The 19,661-nt window shown below is 45.8% G+C and overlaps 1 protein-coding gene across 2 annotated transcripts in view; it reads right to left on the reverse strand.

Annotated features, from left to right (window-relative positions):
• LOC138488295 (multidrug and toxin extrusion protein 2-like) overlaps window positions 1–19,661 on the reverse strand; it is a 398,530-nt gene that overhangs the window by 350,208 nt on the left and 28,661 nt on the right. For both annotated transcript variants that reach the window (XM_069615178.1, XM_069615177.1), the window contains exons 2-4: window positions 5,945–6,046; window positions 3,547–3,615; window positions 958–1,106 (exon numbers count right to left, since the gene is read on the reverse strand). In XM_069615178.1, the coding sequence (XP_069471279.1) occupies window positions 958–1,106; window positions 3,547–3,615; window positions 5,945–6,046 (320 nt within the window). The remainder of the gene's footprint in view (window positions 1–957; window positions 1,107–3,546; window positions 3,616–5,944; window positions 6,047–19,661) is intronic.

The following is a 19,661-nucleotide window of genomic DNA, read 5'->3' on the forward strand; positions in this document are numbered from 1 at the left end:
CTATTACTTATTGTTCCCCCGCCCCATGTACTGCACTGTCCCTGCTCCCTTCCCACACTTGCGCAATCTCAATGACACCTCGCCTAGTAGTATCGTTGTCTGTCCTCCCTTTGTTCCCCATCCCTTGCCTCGTCGCACCTTGAAACACTTGTGTATAGGCGCGTTATAAATATCATATCATATCATAACCATCTATCCAGAGTGAACAAAGTCCAGTATTTTGTTTGTTGTTAGTGACTCTGGCAAAAATAATTATCAGGCAGTATTCTGAAATAAGTCTCAACACTACAGGACTACCCCAACAGGTTACCACAATATATTGCCAAGGATTGTAGAATAATACCATAATAAAAAAAAATACCACAAAGTAATAGATATAACCCCAAAATATACAAAATATATCCAACAAAAGTACACAAGTCACAAAGAAAGCAAACTTGAAAAATATCGGCATTTTATAAACAGGTTAAACAAAGTACGTAGATTTTAGCACCAGAATTTAAAGTAACACAAACGTAAAAAAGAAATGTACTTTCAAAACTTAGACACAAAGAAACTGAACAAGAGATTCACATATGTTTTACATTGACATCCAATTGGTTTTTATTTAATATAAAACGTGAATCATTGACACAGACGTGCATTATGTTTTTATGCACTAGAAAATGTGAAGATCTACCAAAAAACAAAAAGCACTTTTACAAAAAAATTACACCTTTTAAAAGAGTGGTCTGTTTTATGACAACTTCTGATCGGTTCTTATTGCCCAACCATTCACACTTTTTCGTGCCAATTTTCTATCTTCATTTACAAAGATTTGCAGTGTAGCAAACCTGGAAATGACTGGGATATTATTGAGAATTCCGTACAAACATGCTCAAAATTCTCTTAAACCCACTTGTAAAACCTTAGCAAACATGAGTTCATTTTCATGGAGAGTGTAGTATTCACACTTACCTCGCCACATCCGGATCCTGTTTGAGGAGCAGCAACATCTGCTCTGTGTTGATAAAGACAGCCCAGCAGGGGAAGCAAAACAGCATCAAAATAAGGATTCCTCTCTGGAGGATTGTGCCAACGCGTTTCAAGTTTTTACTGCCATGTGTCTAGGAAACAAAACACACAGGACAACCTCCAGGTTTTTAAATAGTGAAAACAAATGCAAAATAAGTAGGCAGAAATGAATAACCATGTTATTGCAATGATTGCTTAAGGTGGACGGGCTGGTGCAATCATGTTATTGTAATGATTGTTTAGGGTACACCGGGATGGTGTAACCATGTAATTGCAAAGATTGTTTAGGGTAGACAGGGATGGTGTAACCATGTAACTGCAATGATTGTTTAGGGTAGATAGGGATGGTGTAACCATGTAATTGCAAAGATTGTTTAGGGTAGACAGGGATGGTGTAACCATGTAACTGCAAAGATTTTTTAGGGTAGACAGGAATGGTGTAACCATGTAATTGCAATTACTGTTTAAAGTAGCTAGCGATGGCATTACCCTGCATTTGCAAGGATATATTGAATGAGTGGAAACCCACATTTAATTCGGGAAACTATGCTATTCTAGTATAACATGTTCATGGGATGATCCACAGGGCAGTAACCCAAGCAAATCTGTACACTCTGTCCCTTTTCTGGTATTGAGGGTTTTCCAACAAGTAGGGAACGAGAAGCCAATTTGCCTTTTTGTCTACTGGACATGATATGGCTTGCACACAACGTGAAGCCCTGGCCAAACCCCATCCCACGAGAATAGAAGCAAAGTAATGGCAAAGGAAGGATGCAAGCAGCCGCACCAATCATGCAGAGATGCATGCTAGGCGTCATGATTAGCAATCCATACCACAATTTCAATAACTTTGATCTGGCTCTCCCAGATCACAAAAAAAGAAACACAATTTAACAAGGGTGCCGAGAGCTGCTAGCTGCCAAACCGGGTGGATGGGTTGGTAATTTGAAACTTGCAAAAGAACCTAAATGGACACAAGCCCCTATAACGGGGACATCACAGCAAGTGCCATCTACTGCAATTTAGTTTCGACCATATGATACCCCTGATTAAACTGCAAACTCGTATGCGTGAAGTAGCATTTTTGCAAGCAGTACTTCGCTGCTACAGGGTTTGCCGATGCCTCGTAATTTTACATGCATCCTCCGCATTCAGCGAAATCTCGCACTGGTCTGCCAGGAGCATCACAGCACAGGACCGCATTTATTTATTTTTTATATATTTATTTCCATTTATAAAGCACACATCGGCTCTTGGGCATCGTGGCGCTGCCTTGGGCATTCTCAAGCAAGTGCTTGCACCTGCATTTGACACAGTACTGACGCCTTCTCAATAATTGAGGAGGAGCCGGGAATGGATAAACGCGCGGCCATGCAAATGCTGCGTGAACTGGAGCACAGTATGAGACAAGCAGGACGTTTTTGCCGGGAGTAATACTTTCAATGTCATTTTAATAAGGAAAGCTTGTTGCCTCTACTCTATTTTCAATCTACTATGCAGACGTACTGGTAAAAATTGGTGATGTTTTAAAGGAGGCGGCCAGAGGCGTTGCTAGGGAGGGCTGAGGGGATATAGCCCTGGGTCTTTTGGTTGTAGACCCAGATAGAAGTTCAGGGACTACAACCCAAAGGCTAGCTAGAACCGAGTCCCGAAAGTCCCGATATTAGCATAGCCCCGGATCTTTTCCAGACCTAGCAACATCCCTGGAGGAGGCCATCCCAACAACCCCTCTCTCTTCACCAAGATAGGAATGCGACCCAGGGGTTTCAGTGCTTAATTTGTGAAAAAATAAGTGCCAGGGCTCAAATATTTTCTAGCACAGCCATGACACATTGATTACAAATTCCAATCAAGGTAACATAAAATAATATACTTGTTGTATCTCGATAGAAGTCAAATACGTAAGTGTGTCTTTAAACACAATCCTTGTTAACATTTTGCTCTGATTGTACTTCTTAGGTGACTGAACGTTAAAATACGAAAGTTGCCAAAACACTATATCATAATTGAACCAAGGCCTAGACAATAATTGCCACAGCTCAGAAATAAGTGCGAGGGCTAAGCCCTGGCAAACACCCCATAAATTAAGCACCGGGGGTTCACAACGGATGACTCCATGTCCTTCTGCCCCCCGACTGCATCCTTTTTTCCAAGTCAAGATCTGAATGTAATCATGGGTTTAGCTGGGATAATCCATGTGGCGCATCCCCACCCCCCCCCTCACACACACCCTCTGCAGCAATTAGAATTGCCATGTTGCACGTTCAAAAACATCAATACAATTAAAATACATTTTATGGGTCACTCTAAAAGACAGTGAAGATTCTTTTATTTGGCATAGGAGGAGTAGGTCATAGGTTACAAACTAGCAATAATATTGGGCAAGCAGGGCAGAAAGGCTATTCTTTATTTTGCCCAAATTATGGCACAGCAGTTATCACATCTTCCGAGAGCTGTAATTTTCACACATCAAATAAACTAACATCCTGAAATAAATATGGTGGGAATTTGTACCTTAGCGCCCGCTCTTACCTGAGACATGAGGGTGTCACATGCAGAAGAAAGTCCTGACCCAACTGAAATGCCAGACACATTTATAACCTAAAAAGCAAAATAAATAACATTCAGGGTTCCACTGATAAATGACCCTTCTGATTTTTCCAAATGTGCATTTTGCTCAAGGTACTCTTCTCGGACCGGCGATCGGATTGTGAATTTGTGCTTTCAAAGTTAAATACTTTTTTGTTCAATTCTGCCAGCAAAACGGTGAAGCAAAACCAAGAAACTTAGAATGAGAATATGCTTACCAGCTATGGGATTTTGTTTTTTTGGGAAGCCTCGGTAGATTATCAAGAGGTTTCTTTACAAACCCTACATATTACCCGGGGGCATCACCTTACAGTGTTCAGTACTTTACATGCCATGGCTTGAGCAATTCCTATTGCTTCCCAGGAACTGGCTGATAATAGCTCCTCCTTTTTCCCAGAAAAAGGCAAAGCTACTCCACCCATCATCTCTCACAACTTTCGCACTGCTGCTCGATGCCCCCTTTGGTTCTTTTGACTAAGTAACTCTGAACAGCTCTATCCATGCCCTGCTACCAAGATCAAAGACAATGGGCCTCATTACGAGCCTGGCGGTAGCTGTGCCGCCGGTATTCATTTTTTTCAGCGCCCAGAAATGGGCAATTACCAGGTCATTATGGCCTTGCCGGACCCAGTATTTAGCCATTAGTGGGCGCCAGAAAAAATTCTTCCCAATTCCCATTTGGGCCCATAGTGCTCAAATGGAAATGGGGAGGTCGAATGCACCGGCACCGTTTATAATGGTGCCAGTGCATCCGACATGTTGTGCTTGCGGGTGCCTTTCATTCCGCCAGGTCAGACCTAGCGGAATGAAAGGCACCCACGAGTGCAACTCGGAGTTTGCCAGTCCGGATACAATGGTTAGCGGCATGCTTACCGGTACCGTTGTATCCGGACCGGCAAGCCCGTAATGAGGCCCACGATTATGACTCTGGCACGCAGTTTGTCAATTCTATTTCCCAGCTCTCAGCTCAGGCTCCTTAGTTTAGACCTTGAGGACCTGCATAACTCCACACCTGAACAAGCTATTCAATGACCCAACTGCGCAAGATAACTACAGACCGACAGCAAACACCACCTTCTTGTGGAACATCCTTGAAAAATGGCTACCCAACTGCTGATCTGATACACAGGATGCCAATGATCTACTGTAATACCATCAGACTAGTTTCAGGCCCTTCAGAGGAAACTAATTTGTGCTGCTCCTCATGAGGGACATATTGCAGGACAATCTTCATCCTTCTCGACTTTTCAGACCATCAATCACATAACACTTCTCAATCTCCTAAGGGGCTTACATGCATCAAATGTCAGGCTCTGACATGGATTGCTTTATATCTCCAAGATTCAGAATTTCAAGTAAGACAGGATGCAATCCTCTTCAATCCCTTTATTCTAAGATAGGATGAGCCACAGGATTGTCCTCGCGACATTGCTTTAACACCAACATTAAACCACTTGCTTATCTGATTAAACCCTACTCTGCATCCTTCTAAACACACCGATGACAACGATCCTCGTTCATTTAACACTGCTCTATACACAATCTGCATATTTGCTAGCTTGTCTAGCATAAACGATTGCATGATCCACAGCTGTTCATGCCTCAACCTATCACGGAAAAATTCACGCAGATCCGTTGGAAAACACAGGAAAGGTTGACCACCTAGAGACTGCCTGCTGACCAAGATTGTCCAAGGTCAGAGTGGTGGTAGACTGACTAGCTTTCTTTGGGTACACAGGGAGGAGCAATGTTCTTTTGCTCACAAAAGAATGTACACAAAATAAGAAATCAGATTTGACGGGAAGCAGTGAGCTTCTTACAATGGGGCGAGTTTAAAGTGAAATTCTGACCAGGTTGTTGAGGGGTGTAAATGGAACAGTCACCAGGGACAATACATAAGTGGACATACACTACTACTATATGTCACACCCACCCAAGTCTTACTTCCGTCTACAGGTCAAATAGTGGGCAGTACGTACAAATTGATTCTCAAATGAGGTGTGGCATTATTAACTGCTTGGCAGTATCTTTAAACTTTCCTCCTCGCTAAAAAGTAAGTGTGAAGTAGGGGTGGTGGCGGAGGGTTGAGGGAGGAGTAAGGGATAAATCTCCATTATATTTTGCAAAGTGTCCTTTCAACGGTTCCTTGAATATGCAAGCACAAGGGCCCAAGTAACATGCAGTGCAATGCAGATATAACAGGCGCACACACATGGTAGAATCATAGGACACAGCACCTCAGCAAACACTGCAGTGCACTAATGCATATTTTGGTTTACTTTCTTTCAGCTACAAACTTCCATAAGCACAGCTGTATAAAATAGTTAACAACAATACTTACAGCAATGGCAAGCGTCACAGAGTCCAGCTCGACTTTGCCAAGATGTCCACAAAATATGGAACTTGTTACGCTTATCAAATAGCCCATGAACGTGGAAAGGAACTAAGAGGAGACAAGGAAAACAAAAAGCACAGCATTACCTTCGTGTAGACATATTCACCACTAAAGGAAAAACATCAGAAAGCAGAAATAGTAACTACATTTTTAATGTAGCACCATGACTACATGCGCAGTATCCTCAGGCTGCGTAACCCGTATTTTCCCTCATAATAGATTATATTGTGCATTTAAAAAAAAGGGGCATGCGGAGGACCATAGCAATTGAGTGGTTGACTGCTGGGTCGGGGGAGATAGGGAGATGGTGCATTTTCAGGGAGATGGTGCATTTTCAATAGTTTTCTGAATGGAAAGAGATGTTGTGCCCATCATCCAGCAGGGACTGAGGTCCTAAAGAAGAGACAAATGTTACTTTGAAGGAATGGTATCCGGGGCAGGTAATGTTTGGTGTTGGGATGACCACCGGCATCAAACTGGCGCTTTTAGATGTTTTTGCCCCATAGAATCTGTGTGGGGATGTCACGTGATCGCGGGAGCGTGATCTCACGAGATCTCGATACAACGAGATCTCGCGAGCCCACGCTCCGTGAGAGAACGTGGGGAGAACGATGCCGCGAGAATTGGCGGAGTGCCAGAATACGAATGTCTGCAGACAGCGCTGCTCCTGATAAGGAGCCACCGTAACTGAGGCCCAGAGAAGCCTATAGAGTCCAGCTTCCAGGGCATAAACCCATTGCCACAGGAGGCCTCATAGGGTTCCTGGAAGCTTACAGCGTGCCATCCATGTGCACACCCTGCCTCCAGCGAAGTAACTGGGAGGCCCAGACTGAAACTGTGAGTAACTCCCCTGCCCTGCTCAAGGACAAGTTATGCCCACCAGTTTGTCTTGTTAATAAAGACAGTTAGAACCCATCTAAGCGTCCTGACGTCCTTAGAGGCATCACATAATTGGCGACGATACCAAAAGACCCAAGGCCCCACCATGCAAGGCGCCACACTGCCCCCTGCGTTTCTCCCCTCACCTGGGACCCCGACAATTCCGTGGATGCATTGGGAGCCCCTTTTCTCCACGCATCTGGAGGCTGTGGGCGGCACGGGATATGCCCCCGCCAGGAAGAAAGCATTGCTGCTGAACGCAATGGGGGTTGAATGTCAGCGCATTTTTACCAGTTTAACAGCCATCCCAGTGGTTGATGATGACGTCTACAAGGAGGCGACCCGCCGCATTGTGAAGAGGTTCACCAATAAGGAGAACGTGGTGCTACACAGGCTGAGGTTCTACACCCGTAAACAAGAAGGGAGCGAACCCGTGGACAACTATATCACCAGGATGAGGCAGCTGGCTTCTCTTTGCACGTTCGGTGAAAACGCAGAACAAGTTATCTGCAACATGCTGGTCGTTCACACTAACTCCAGGAAAGTGCAGGAAAAGTTCATCCAAGAAAATGTGACCCTCGACAAGGCCATCCAAATTGCCAGCGCGGAGGAAGAAACCTCCAGCAGGGGCAAAGAGGCAGGAAGCCACCTGCCCGTACCCGAACTTGCGGCGCTACAATGGAGAGGACGCAGAGACAAGCAGTCCCTCAACAGCCTCAGAGACAAAGGCCCCAAGCAAAAGGATGTGCCGAAATGCTATACATGCGCCAGTACCAAGCACATGGCGAATGATCGTGACTGCCCCGCCAGGAATAAAGAGTGCTCCAAGTGCGGACGCATTGGTCACGTAGCCCCGGCATGCACGTGGAGGGAGAGAACCGTTTCCCGTGTTGATGGCAACCGCGCCTCAAGCGATGACGACGCGCTACAGGACAGGCCCATGGTCATCATGGTCAATGCCCTCCACGCCAGGAGAGAAAAGCCCCACTGCACCATTAAAGTGGATGGAATGGAAACACGTGTCATGGCAGATTCGGGATCAGACTTCACAATCCTTCCCATCGACACGTATAAGGAGATAATGGGACAAGCACAAGTGGAAATCAGAACCACCAGGCAAAAACCGGTGGTCTTCGTAGGTGCAACTGTCAACCTGCTGGGCTACATCAGAGCCCAGATTGAATTCAAAGGGAGGTCTACCACCACCAAAGTGTACTTCTCACCCAAAAGGCCCAGCCGTGCTTGGATGGGACGATCAGCACAGACTCAGTATTAAACTGGATCCCAGCACTCGGAACAGGTACTCATGGTCTCCTCAGGAGCCGTGCAAAATTTCAAGGAAATTTTCCCTAGCCTGTTTTCCGAGAACCCGGGGAAAGTGAGAAACTTAGTCCACAAGATTTGTTTGAAACCCAATGTGGTGCCGGTGAAACACAAAGTTAGAGCAGTACCTGCCACGGCGAGACCTGCATTAGATGCCCACCTGCAGAAAATGGTCAAAGAAGGAACCATCGAGACAGTGGAATCCTCCGAGTGGTTGAGACCAGTGGTTCTAGTTAAAAAGAAATCCAGCAACGACCTCAGAATATGCATCGACCTGAGAAGCCTGAATCAAGAGGTTGTTACCGATAGCTTTCCGCTCCCCAGCATCAGCAAAATTGTCCTCATGATGAAAGAGGCGGCAATCTTCTCGAAGCTGGACATGCGTGACGCCCATCACCAGATTCCTCTACACAAATCTTCACGTCCCCTGACGGCGTTCATCACTCCTTTCGGCACTTTTAATATACTCGCATGCCGTTTGGGTTGTCTTCGGCAGCGTCTGCATTCCAGAGGATGATGAATTCCCTACTTAAAGGACTCACAAATGTTTCATTCTTTCAGGACGACATCCTTGTGTACGCCAAGGACAACGAGACCCATGACAAAGCACTCAGGGCAGTTCTGAGCAAGCTTCAAGAGGCAGGCGTCCATCTACGCCACGAGAAATAGGTTTTTGAAGTGAGCCAGGTATAATACCTTGGGTACTGCATCTCAAGTGAAGGGGTGAGCCCCAAGAAGAATCTTATGGAGGCCATAACAGATGCCCCGGCCCCGACGTACAGAGAAGAACTACGCTTGTTCCTGGGCCTAGCCAAGTACTATACAGTATTCGTCCCAAGGTTCTCCAAAACCACGTCCCCCATGAGGGAGCTTCTGAAAAAGGGGGCAGCCTACTCCTGGGGGCCAGAACAAAATGAAGCCTTCACTGAAATCAAAAGGAGAATCCTACACGCACCATGCCTGAAACCGTTCAACCCTGAATGGGACACCTGTATCACAACGGACGACAGCGCGTACGGGCTGCGGGCCACTCTGACCCAGAAGAAGGGCGACAATGAAAATATTGTGGCATTTGCATCAAAAGCCTTATCATCAGCGGAGAACAACTACTCCACCATTGAAAAAGAAATGTTGGCATGTGCCTGGGCCCTCGACTACTTCAGATCTTATGTTTGGGGCACAAAATTTAGACTGGTCACTGACCACAAACCCCTCATTCACATGTTGAGCCCGAGTGACACCAAGACTGCCACCCCGAGACTGGCCAGGCTCGCCGCAAAACTTTAAGAGTACACACACGAGATAGCCCACATTGCTGGCTGAAAGAACGCGCAAGCGGACTGCATGTCAAGACTCCTGAACCGAAAGTTGCCATGAGTGCACAAACAGTGACAAGCGCCTGGCTGTGAGACAAGCCCCCATGCTGCCCACCGAAGTCCCCAAAGGGGTGTGGCGCAAACTATGGTTGGACTTCATCGGGCCTCTGGACAGCATGCCCCCAGAACATAAATACAGGATAGTCCCGGATGTCTATTTCTCCAAGTGGGTCGAAGTTGACTTCACCTCAGACATTACCACAAGCACAGTCATCGAAGCACTCACTACCATATTCCAGCGCGAAGGCCTCCCCGAGGAAATTGTGACGGACAATGGAGTTCAGTTGGTCTCTCGAGAGATGGAGAAATTCCTCAAACTCAACAACATTCGACAGCAGAGAGCAAGTCTCTACCACCCACAGGCCAATGGCCTGCTCGAGCGGGCAAACCGCTTCATCAAAGGGGCACTGCAACTAGCGCAAGCCTCGGGCCTAAACCCGTACAAGACGGTCAAGGAAACTGTCGCAGCCCACCGCATCACCCGCAACGCTGTCACCGGCGTTTCACCATTCCATCTGCTAAGGGGGAGAAGGGCAGCATCCACACTGGTACCACCTTGGCTCCATCAAGTGAGGGCTGACAAAGATGTGCACAAGAAAGACGTGTTTTTTCGTATGCAGCGTAACAAAGAAGCCATGAAGGCTCAAGGGGACATGCGTCGAGCCGCTCGCCAGACAGCAGTTAACAAAGGCGACCTGGTAAAGATACGTCTCCCTCACAAAGATACTTCGACCGGCTCCAGATACAGCAGTCCCATAGAAGTAATTGAGAAAGGGTCAAACCACATTTGCACCAGTGACGGAAGGAAATGGAATCTAGAAAGGGTGGCCATGTACCGCAAAAAAGAATCCATTGAGCAGCCACACTGGGAAACCGGAGAAGACCCAGACCAACAAGAGCCACCCGAAAACCCTCGCCAGTCAGGAAGAGATGCCTCGGAGTCACCCTACGGCAACAAGTTCTCAAGAGCCAACTCCCCAACCCCACTCAGGGAGTCACAGCGAAGGGCAAGACAAGGAGAACCTGAATTACCCACACCTCCCCAAGAGTGCTCCCGCAGCCCTGCCCCGTTTCCAGATCAAGGCAGATCTCGGAGAGAAAAGGAAACCCAGCAGGTTTGGAGACTTTGTCATGGAATGATGATATATCCTTTTCCCAGCAAAGGTGGTGTGTGGGGACGTCACGTGACTGCGGCAGTGCGATCTCGTGAGATCTCGATGCGAGATCCCACGAGCCCGCGCTCCGCGAGAGAACGCGGGGAGAACGTTGCAGCGAGAATTGGCAGAGCGCCAGACTAAGAGGTCTGCAGAAAGCGCTGCTCCTGATAAGGAGCCACTGCAACTGAGGCTCAGAGAAGCCTATACAGTCCAGCTTCCAGGGAATAAACCCAATGCCACAGGAGGCCTCATGGGGGCCCTGGAAGCTTACAGCGTGCCATCCATGTGCACACCCTGCCTCCACTGAAGTAACTGGGAGGCCCAGTCTGGAACTGTGAGTAACTCCCCTGCTCAAGGACAAGTTATGCCCACCAGTTTGTCTTGTTAATAAAGACAGTTAGAACCCATCTAAGCGCCTGTTGTCCGTAGAGGCCACCACAATCTGTTTAGGCCAAGTTTATAAACAGGTAGTTAATGCATACAATACATACTGGAGACGCATTGTGGCCTTCCTAGGGCAGTAAACCAAGCTGATGGAGCATGGATGTGACGTGCCTAACTGTGGAGGCTGGAGATCAGAGGTTTTCAATGCCATAAGCAGAGATGCATTGTGTGAACCAGGAGAGATGGACGCTGTGGGACTCTGGAAGTGCGTTGAGGAGGGTGGAGTGGTACGGAGCAGGGCTCCTGCTTGCCAGTACCTGTCCATGTGGCAAGCCACCAGACAAAGGTATTTTATTGTGTTGAGGAGTTTTGACTCTGGAAAAGCCCAGGGATGTGAATTGTGGACTAACTTCTGTTCCAAAAGAGGGATGGAGGCTGGAATATGGTAATGAGTCCGCACCACTTTATTTTTTAGGACTTGTGCCCTGGGTTTTTGAGTGGGACGTCCCCAAGTTTGGAGCACCGACCCACTTACTTCCTCACAAAGGGCCTTGAATCATTTGCCACCTTCAGTCTCCCACGACCCATGCTGGGTAAACCTAAAGAATCTAGATTCATATGTTTAACCTTGCAACTTTTTGTTGCCGGGTGCTTTAACCCAAACCATTTCCAGCAACTGCATCCCACTAGATCTGCATTTTGGCTTCCAGGAACTTCATTTGGGGGCTCTACAAATGAAAAGCCAGACCCCTTGTGAATGACTGGAACGCATATTTAAATTGAATCAGAAGCCAAACTAACATTCCAGTGACATAATTATGTATTTAATCGCCTGATCCAGACAAATATAAACATCATTTGGCACACTCCTTTCATGAGCGCATAGAGCATCAAAAATACCTATCCTTTGCCTCCATAACACGCTATGGGCACCCCATGGGGTTGGTCGCCCTAAGAAGTGGAAATGGCAACTACAATAAGGCAAAGTGCGGGTGTGAGGTAATGATGAAGGTGGTTTGCACTGCTTATCAGATAAGACATTCCTGAGGCAATAAGGAGTTCAGGTGATGCGTCACTTCTCTTTTCCACCCCTTCTACAGCACATACCTTGCTAGAGCAACAATGCATGTACTCTACCCTACTTTGCATCTCACTGCAACAACACGAGGGAGGCCAGCATACAAAGGCTGATGTGCCGGGAAGAAATTAATGTTTATTCAGGGCAAGGCAGCACCATACAATGGGAGTCACATAATGTAATTTTAAGTGGTCTTGTACAGCATACCTCTGACATTTTGGGGACTTTGCTGTCCATGCCCCTATATGAAAATAGTGTGGGGGACTATAGTGGGATAGAGAGAAAGACAGGTGAGAATCCTTAGATGATGTTTCCTACAGGCTGGCACTACCAGTTCCGTTTTCTCATTCCCATTTGAGTCTTTAATGCCAGCAAACCAGATTATTTACATGTTCAAATGACCATTTCCACCAACATTTATTGGATTCCAAACATCATGGTTTCTGCACCCATTTCCACATGTAAATTGTAATCGACCTGTTTGCCTGCCTTAAAGGTCTTTGTCCACTATCACTGCAAAATCAAAAGACACCTCCAACCTGCACAGGCAACCAAATCAACCTATGCAAGTTACTGCCAAGGACTTCAGGTCGATGCCACATGAGCGATGCCACATTGAGGTCATAGGAGAAAGAGCCTTCTGACACTGGCCGTGGGTACGTCTGTGAGGGACAACCTGTACGAACCTCCTGAGGAGTCCATAGCCTCATTTTGGGACCTGAAAGACACGTTATCAGCTTATTATGCCTCTCACATGAACATGGACTATAAGAGGCCCGTCTTGCATTCCACTGTGCAAGCGAAAGATGAATCTATGGACGCATTTGAGATACGTCGGAGAGCCCGACTGAAGCATTGTGATTTCCATTGGTACTCAAATGATGAGGCTTCGCTATCTCAGTTCGCTGGGTATGAATCCTCTGCATTCAGAAGAAACTACTGCAAAAGCCCCACTCTCTAGAGGAACTAGAGGAAATTCAGATAAAGACAAGGACAGACCTAGCTATAGGAGAGCAGATGGAGATGGACAAACTACCAATCACGCCCCAACCTGCGGAACAAGCATCAGTGCATCAGGTGACATCCACAGTGTCAGCCGCAAAACCTACTGAGAATTTGTGTTTCCGATGTGGATATGAGGGCGCGTGTCCAGCGATGGGGCAGGAATGCACAGCATGTGGCTGAGAACCATTTTTGTGCAGTGTGCAAGGCCTGCTCACACACTGCTGGGACACAAAAGTGACAGACCAAGATACACCTACCCTGACCCTGAACAGGGTCAAAAGGTCAAGGATAAGCGACGGCATGTCACATGACGTTAGGCAGGACATACGATTTCCAGAACACAGGCATCGCCCGAAGGCAAGGCGAAATATATGGTACATGGACACTAGATCCAACTATGGGAGCTAACTCGAGTTCTTGGCAAGAAGACCATCCAAAGAGGGGATATGTCTATATGCTGGGGCGCAAGTCGGCGATGGAAAACAGACTTCAAATTTAGTTTCTGATTGACACCGGAGCAACTGCAAAATGTCATCAGTGAAGAGATGTACAGCTACACATGCCGCGTGCTTCAAGCTACCTCAACTAACTCAAGTGGACATATATTCATATGGCGCGTGAACACCATTACCATGCAAAGGTTCATTTTCGCCATGTGCACAAAAGACACATTTTGCCAATATAGAGTCATGTGCCGGAGGCTGCTGCCAACAGTGGATGCATATTGAGCTTAAATGTGCGCTAGACATGGGCCTAGTTCACATCATATACAAACTGATGGCACACAAGTACATGACAAGGACTGACAACAGAGCACATATTTTCTGCACAGTTCAAAGGTCTGGGAAAATTGAGAAACTGCCAAGTGCAGTTACACTTTGATGAATCTGTGAAGCTGGTAGTCCAACACTTAAGAGGAATCCTGATCAATATCCTACATTAGGTACAGGCGGAACTACACAAGTTGTTGGAACATGACATTATTGAATCAGTCACAGGATCAATACGTGAGTGTTCCCAATAGTCCCGGTGCCCAAGATGGGCACAGTTTAAATCAATCCACTTATGTATGGACATGCCACGCCCCAACTAGGCGGCAAATGGGCAGTTAGGAGAAAACTGTTAGAATTTAATTCTGTGTGTGTGGTGCTTTATTAGTTACCGGCATCCGCCAGCCCTTCTGAAGGGCTACAGCTGTGGCAGCACAGTTAAAACACCAAAAGTCTGATAGATCTAAAGATTCAGATTGACGAACTGAAAGACAACAGAAAACTTGCTCTCCTCCTTCTACTGGATCTATCAGCTGCTTTCGATCTGGGAGATCATAAAGTACTTTGCAAACATCTGTCCACCGCGGCACACTTCTCCCAAGAAGCCAATGCATGGCTACAATCCTTTCTTAATAACAGGACTATGAGAGTCTTCTCCCCGCCGGCCTTAGCAGACCCTATTCCTATAACATGCAGGGTCCCTCAAGGCTCCTGTGTTTCACCAACGATGTATAACGTCTTCACAAAACTACTATTTGACAACTGATCTGGGTGTCATCTACACTAACTATGCAGATGACACTCAGATCCTCCTACCTCTCACTGGAGACTATGACATTGACATGGTCCTAGTTAAAAAAAAAATATATCTCATTCAGGCATGGATGGCCGCCCATGGTTTATGCCTGAACGATAAGACTGAACTACTGATACTATGAGCACCAGCTCACCTTAACAAACTTAGCCACAAATACTTGTCCACAATACATCGATGGCAACGACATCAAAGTTGCGAAAGAGGTAAAAACTCTATGCTTTTACCTCGACTCAGCTCTAAATCTGGGCAAGCAAGTCAATGCTTCTGCCTCTGCCACAGCATATACATGCAAATTGATTCAAGCCTGCAAACCATTCCTTTCAAGTGTTAGCTGCATAACATTAGCGAGAGCCTTGATCTTGTCAAAACTCAACTACTGTAATGCCCTTTACTTAGGAGCCAACAACTATGTCATCAACAAACTCCAAATGCTTCAAAATAAGGCTCTTACAACAGCCTTAAGCATTCCCAGGAGACAGCACATCTCAGAGTATAGGCGAAATAACTGGATGTCGATTAAGGACAGAATTCTGCTTAAAACAGTCTCTATCACCCACAAATGTCTTAATGACTCGCCCCCTGCAATACCCAATGCAGAAAATTATCAAAAAATCTCTACACGCCCAATTAGGACTGCAAACTCATGTTGCCTCGTTTTCCCGTGATTTCATTTGAAAAAAAAGTAAGGGGTTGAGCAGCTTCCCAGTTATGGCTGCCCAGTTTTGGAACTCCCTCCCCCATCCCTGAGAGCAGATCAGTCCTTTGCCAGCTTCAGGAAAAACACAAAAAACTAGCTGTCGACTAAGGACTGATGATTTTGCCCCATTGCGTCATCCTTAAACGGTCATTCCTTCACTGTGTCCCTCGTTATTTAATGTTTTGATATCCTCAACTTGCACCTTGCTGTATATTATCTGCTTTACCATTTTTTTGCTGTTACCCTCATACTGTATGCTCTTTGCTGTATTCATTTGTACATAATGTACGTAATTTTTTTTCTTTGCAACTGTAAATTGAATTCACTTGTAATGCGCCCAGATACCCCCGGGTTAGGCGCGCTATATAAATCAATAAACAAAATATTTCAGAGGGTCTAATCAGGACGCTCATGAGGCATGTGTCAGTTCTTTATGGAGCATTACTATAAATGATCACTGCTAAAGGGTGAAACAATGAAAGGCGAGTAAATTGCAGGCCACAACCACCGGCCAATGAGGCCAAAAGAAAATTCATGTTAAATAAATGAAAAGACGATTATTTAAACATGTGTGTTGGGAGAGGACATACTTTTTCCTGTGTCTGAGTCCCTGAGATTATCTTATATCGTCCGTCGGAGTGCTGGAGTGAAAATACCCCACCAATTGTGGCTGTTCAGTCTGCGCCGGAGGACGCATGCAGCTCGGTTCACAGGTGGGTTTTGTTTTTCTTGTCTGGCTAGTCTCCGATATGCACTAATGCGTATAGTGCTGCTTGTACCCTCTGCACCAGTTCCTCTTCCTACACCAACCTTTTTTCTCATTTCTGAGGCGAGATTGATCTTTTCTTAAGGTTGGCTTTGTCAAGTCGTGGCGCCAGGGGTCCCGTTTATTCATTTTTGCCAGTTTTTTTTCATATTATTGTTTAATTTTTCTACCTTGATCTTAAAACATGCAGGACACTAGAGAGGCAGCTCGCCTTTTACAGGCAAAATAATTATTTAATGAACAACAGACACTGCCATCGGGTGGCAATGCCATCAATACCAAGAAGAAAAAAGATGAAAACATCAGCAAGGAGTTAACCTTACTTAGAAACAAAGAACAATTCTGCAAAAAAGAAATATCTAAATGGTGGGAGGAGCATTTCTTACAAAATTACTTCGACACTGTCTGAGTACCTAGAGGTCAACGCATCATGACTACACCGTCATTTGAGGACCAGGATGCAGAAATGCTTGAGGAATGGGGTGGAGCTAGTAAGGACTGCTCAGCCTGTTTCCTCACCGTCAAATATGCCAAAAAAGATTGGTTAATTGCATTACAACTGCTTGAAAAAACTGAAAACGAACTGAAAGAAATTCCAGTTACAGATGAGGGCAATAAGCTACGTGCCAAGATTGATAAGTCATTTATTAATTATGAAGATGAGATCAAGCAACGAAAGAAAAGAAAATTCATCAGAGATAAGCTGGACTACGAATCTGGCAGAGTATTTACATTCGCCAAGCGATTTGACCCTTTCTGTAAAATTACCAAACAGCAACCCTTAATGTCGGAGCCTTTGGAAGTTGGAGTCATTTCGTCTGAATCAGATGTCTCAAATTCAGAAAATGAGGAGCCTGCAATAAGGTTGCATTTTTTAGAAGAAATGCGACTCCTGTGCCAGGATGGCAAAAATCAAAAACGTGGCAGGGGTCGTGGAAGAGGCAAAGGCAGAGGAAGCGGTCACAAACAACCAGCGGCAAGAAAACCCACTGAGGCCAGCGTGGGAGACGGCTCAAAAACGGATCAACAGGGCAGATCTACACGCTCTGGAGCCAAACAATGAATCCCACTATGAATAACTGTCAGATTGTAAATCTCTCTTCACACATTCTTACCAACTCCCAAAATGTACTTTTATCTTTGGGTTTGAATTTTTGTCCTACCACCTCCTTTGATTTTGTTCAATCACGTCTTGATTTTGATATATGTTACCGCAAAATCAAACTAAAAGTTTTTTGCTCTAAAGCCAGCCAATGTCAGGCCACAGACTTTGCACACAGGTCGCACCAATCTTTGTATCTCAGACATTCCTTCACTGATTGATCTAGCTAGTTTTCTCATTCCCATTTGAGTCTTTAATGCCAGCAAACCAGATTATTTACATGTTCAAATGACCATTTCCACCAACATTTATTGGATTCCAAACATCATGGTTTCTGCACCCATTTCCACATGTAAATTGTAATCGACTTGTTTGCCTGCCTTAAAGGTCTTTGTCCACTATCACTGCAAAATCAAAAGACACCTCCAACCTGCACAGGCAACCAAATCAACCTATGCAAGTTACTGCCAAGGACTTCAGGTCGATGCCACATGAGCGATGCCACATTGAGGTCATAGGAGAAAGAGCCTTCTGACACTGGCCGTGGGTACGTCTGTGAGGGACAACCTGTACGAACCTCCTGAGGAGTCCATAGCCTCATTTTGGGACCTGAAAGACACGTTATCAGCTTATTATGCCTCTCACATGAACATGGACTATAAGAGGCCCGTCTTGCATTCCACTGTGCAAGCGAAAGATGAATCTATGGACGCATTTGAGATACGTCGGAGAGCCCGACTGAAGCATTGTGATTTCCATTGGTACTCAAATGATGAGGCTTCGCTATCTCAGTTCGCTGGGTATGAATCCTCTGCATTCAGAAGAAACTACTGCAAAAGCCCCACTCTCTAGAGGAACTAGAGGAAATTCAGATAAAGACAAGGACAGACCTAGCTATAGGAGAGCAGATGGAGATGGACAAACTACCAATCACGCCCCAACCTGCGGAACAAGCATCAGTGCATCAGGTGACATCCACAGTGTCAGCCGCAAAACCTACTGAGAATTTGTGTTTCCGATGTGGATATGAGGGCGCGTGTCCAGCGATGGGGCAGGAATGCACAGCATGTGGCTGAGAACCATTTTTGTGCAGTGTGCAAGGCCTGCTCACACACTGCTGGGACACAAAAGTGACAGACCAAGATACACCTACCCTGACCCTGAACAGGGTCAAAAGGTCAAGGATAAGCGACGGCATGTCACATGACGTTAGGCAGGACATACGATTTCCAGAACACAGGCATCGCCCGAAGGCAAGGCGAAATATATGGTACATGGACACTAGATCCAACTATGGGAGCTAACTCGAGTTCTTGGCAAGAAGACCATCCAAAGAGGGGATATGTCTATATGCTGGGGCGCAAGTCGGCGATGGAAAACAGACTTCAAATTTAGTTTCTGATTGACACCGGAGCAACTGCAAAATGTCATCAGTGAAGAGATGTACAGCTACACATGCCGCGTGCTTCAAGCTACCTCAACTAACTCAAGTGGACATATATTCATATGGCGCGTGAACACCATTACCATGCAAAGGTTCATTTTCGCCATGTGCACAAAAGACACATTTTGCCAATATAGAGTCATGTGCCGGAGGCTGCTGCCAACAGTGGATGCATATTGAGCTTAAATGTGCGCTAGACATGGGCCTAGTTCACATCATATACAAACTGATGGCACACAAGTACATGACAAGGACTGACAACAGAGCACATATTTTCTGCACAGTTCAAAGGTCTGGGAAAATTGAGAAACTGCCAAGTGCAGTTACACTTTGATGAATCCATGAAGCTGGTAGTCCAACACTTAAGAGGAATCCTGATCAATATCCTACATTAGGTACAGGCGGAACTACACAAGTTGTTGGAACATGACATTATTGAATCAGTCACAGGATCAATACGTGGGTGTTCCCAATAGTCCCGGTGCCCAAGATGGGCACAGTTTAAATCAATCCACTTATGTATGGACATGCCACGCCCCAACTAGGCGGCAAATGGGCAGTTAGGAGAAAACTGTTAGAATTTAATTCTGTGTGTGTGGTGCTTTATTAGTTACCGGCATCCGCCAGCCCTTCTGAAGGGCTACAGCTGTGGCAGCACAGTTAAAACACCAAAAGTCTGATAGATCTAAAGATTCAGATTGACGAACTGAAAGACAACAGAAAACTTGCTCTCCTACTTCTACTGGATCTATCAGCTGCTTTCGATCTGGGAGATCATAAAGTACTTTGCAAACATCTGTCCACCGCGGCACACTTCTCCCAAGAAGCCAATGCATGGCTACAATCCTTTCTTAATAACAGGACT

Source organism: Ambystoma mexicanum, chromosome 9 (assembly GCF_040938575.1).
Source record: "Ambystoma mexicanum isolate Mex_15411 chromosome 9, UKY_AmexF1_1, whole genome shotgun sequence".
In the NCBI taxonomy this organism is placed as follows: Eukaryota; Metazoa; Chordata; class Amphibia; order Caudata; family Ambystomatidae; genus Ambystoma; species Ambystoma mexicanum.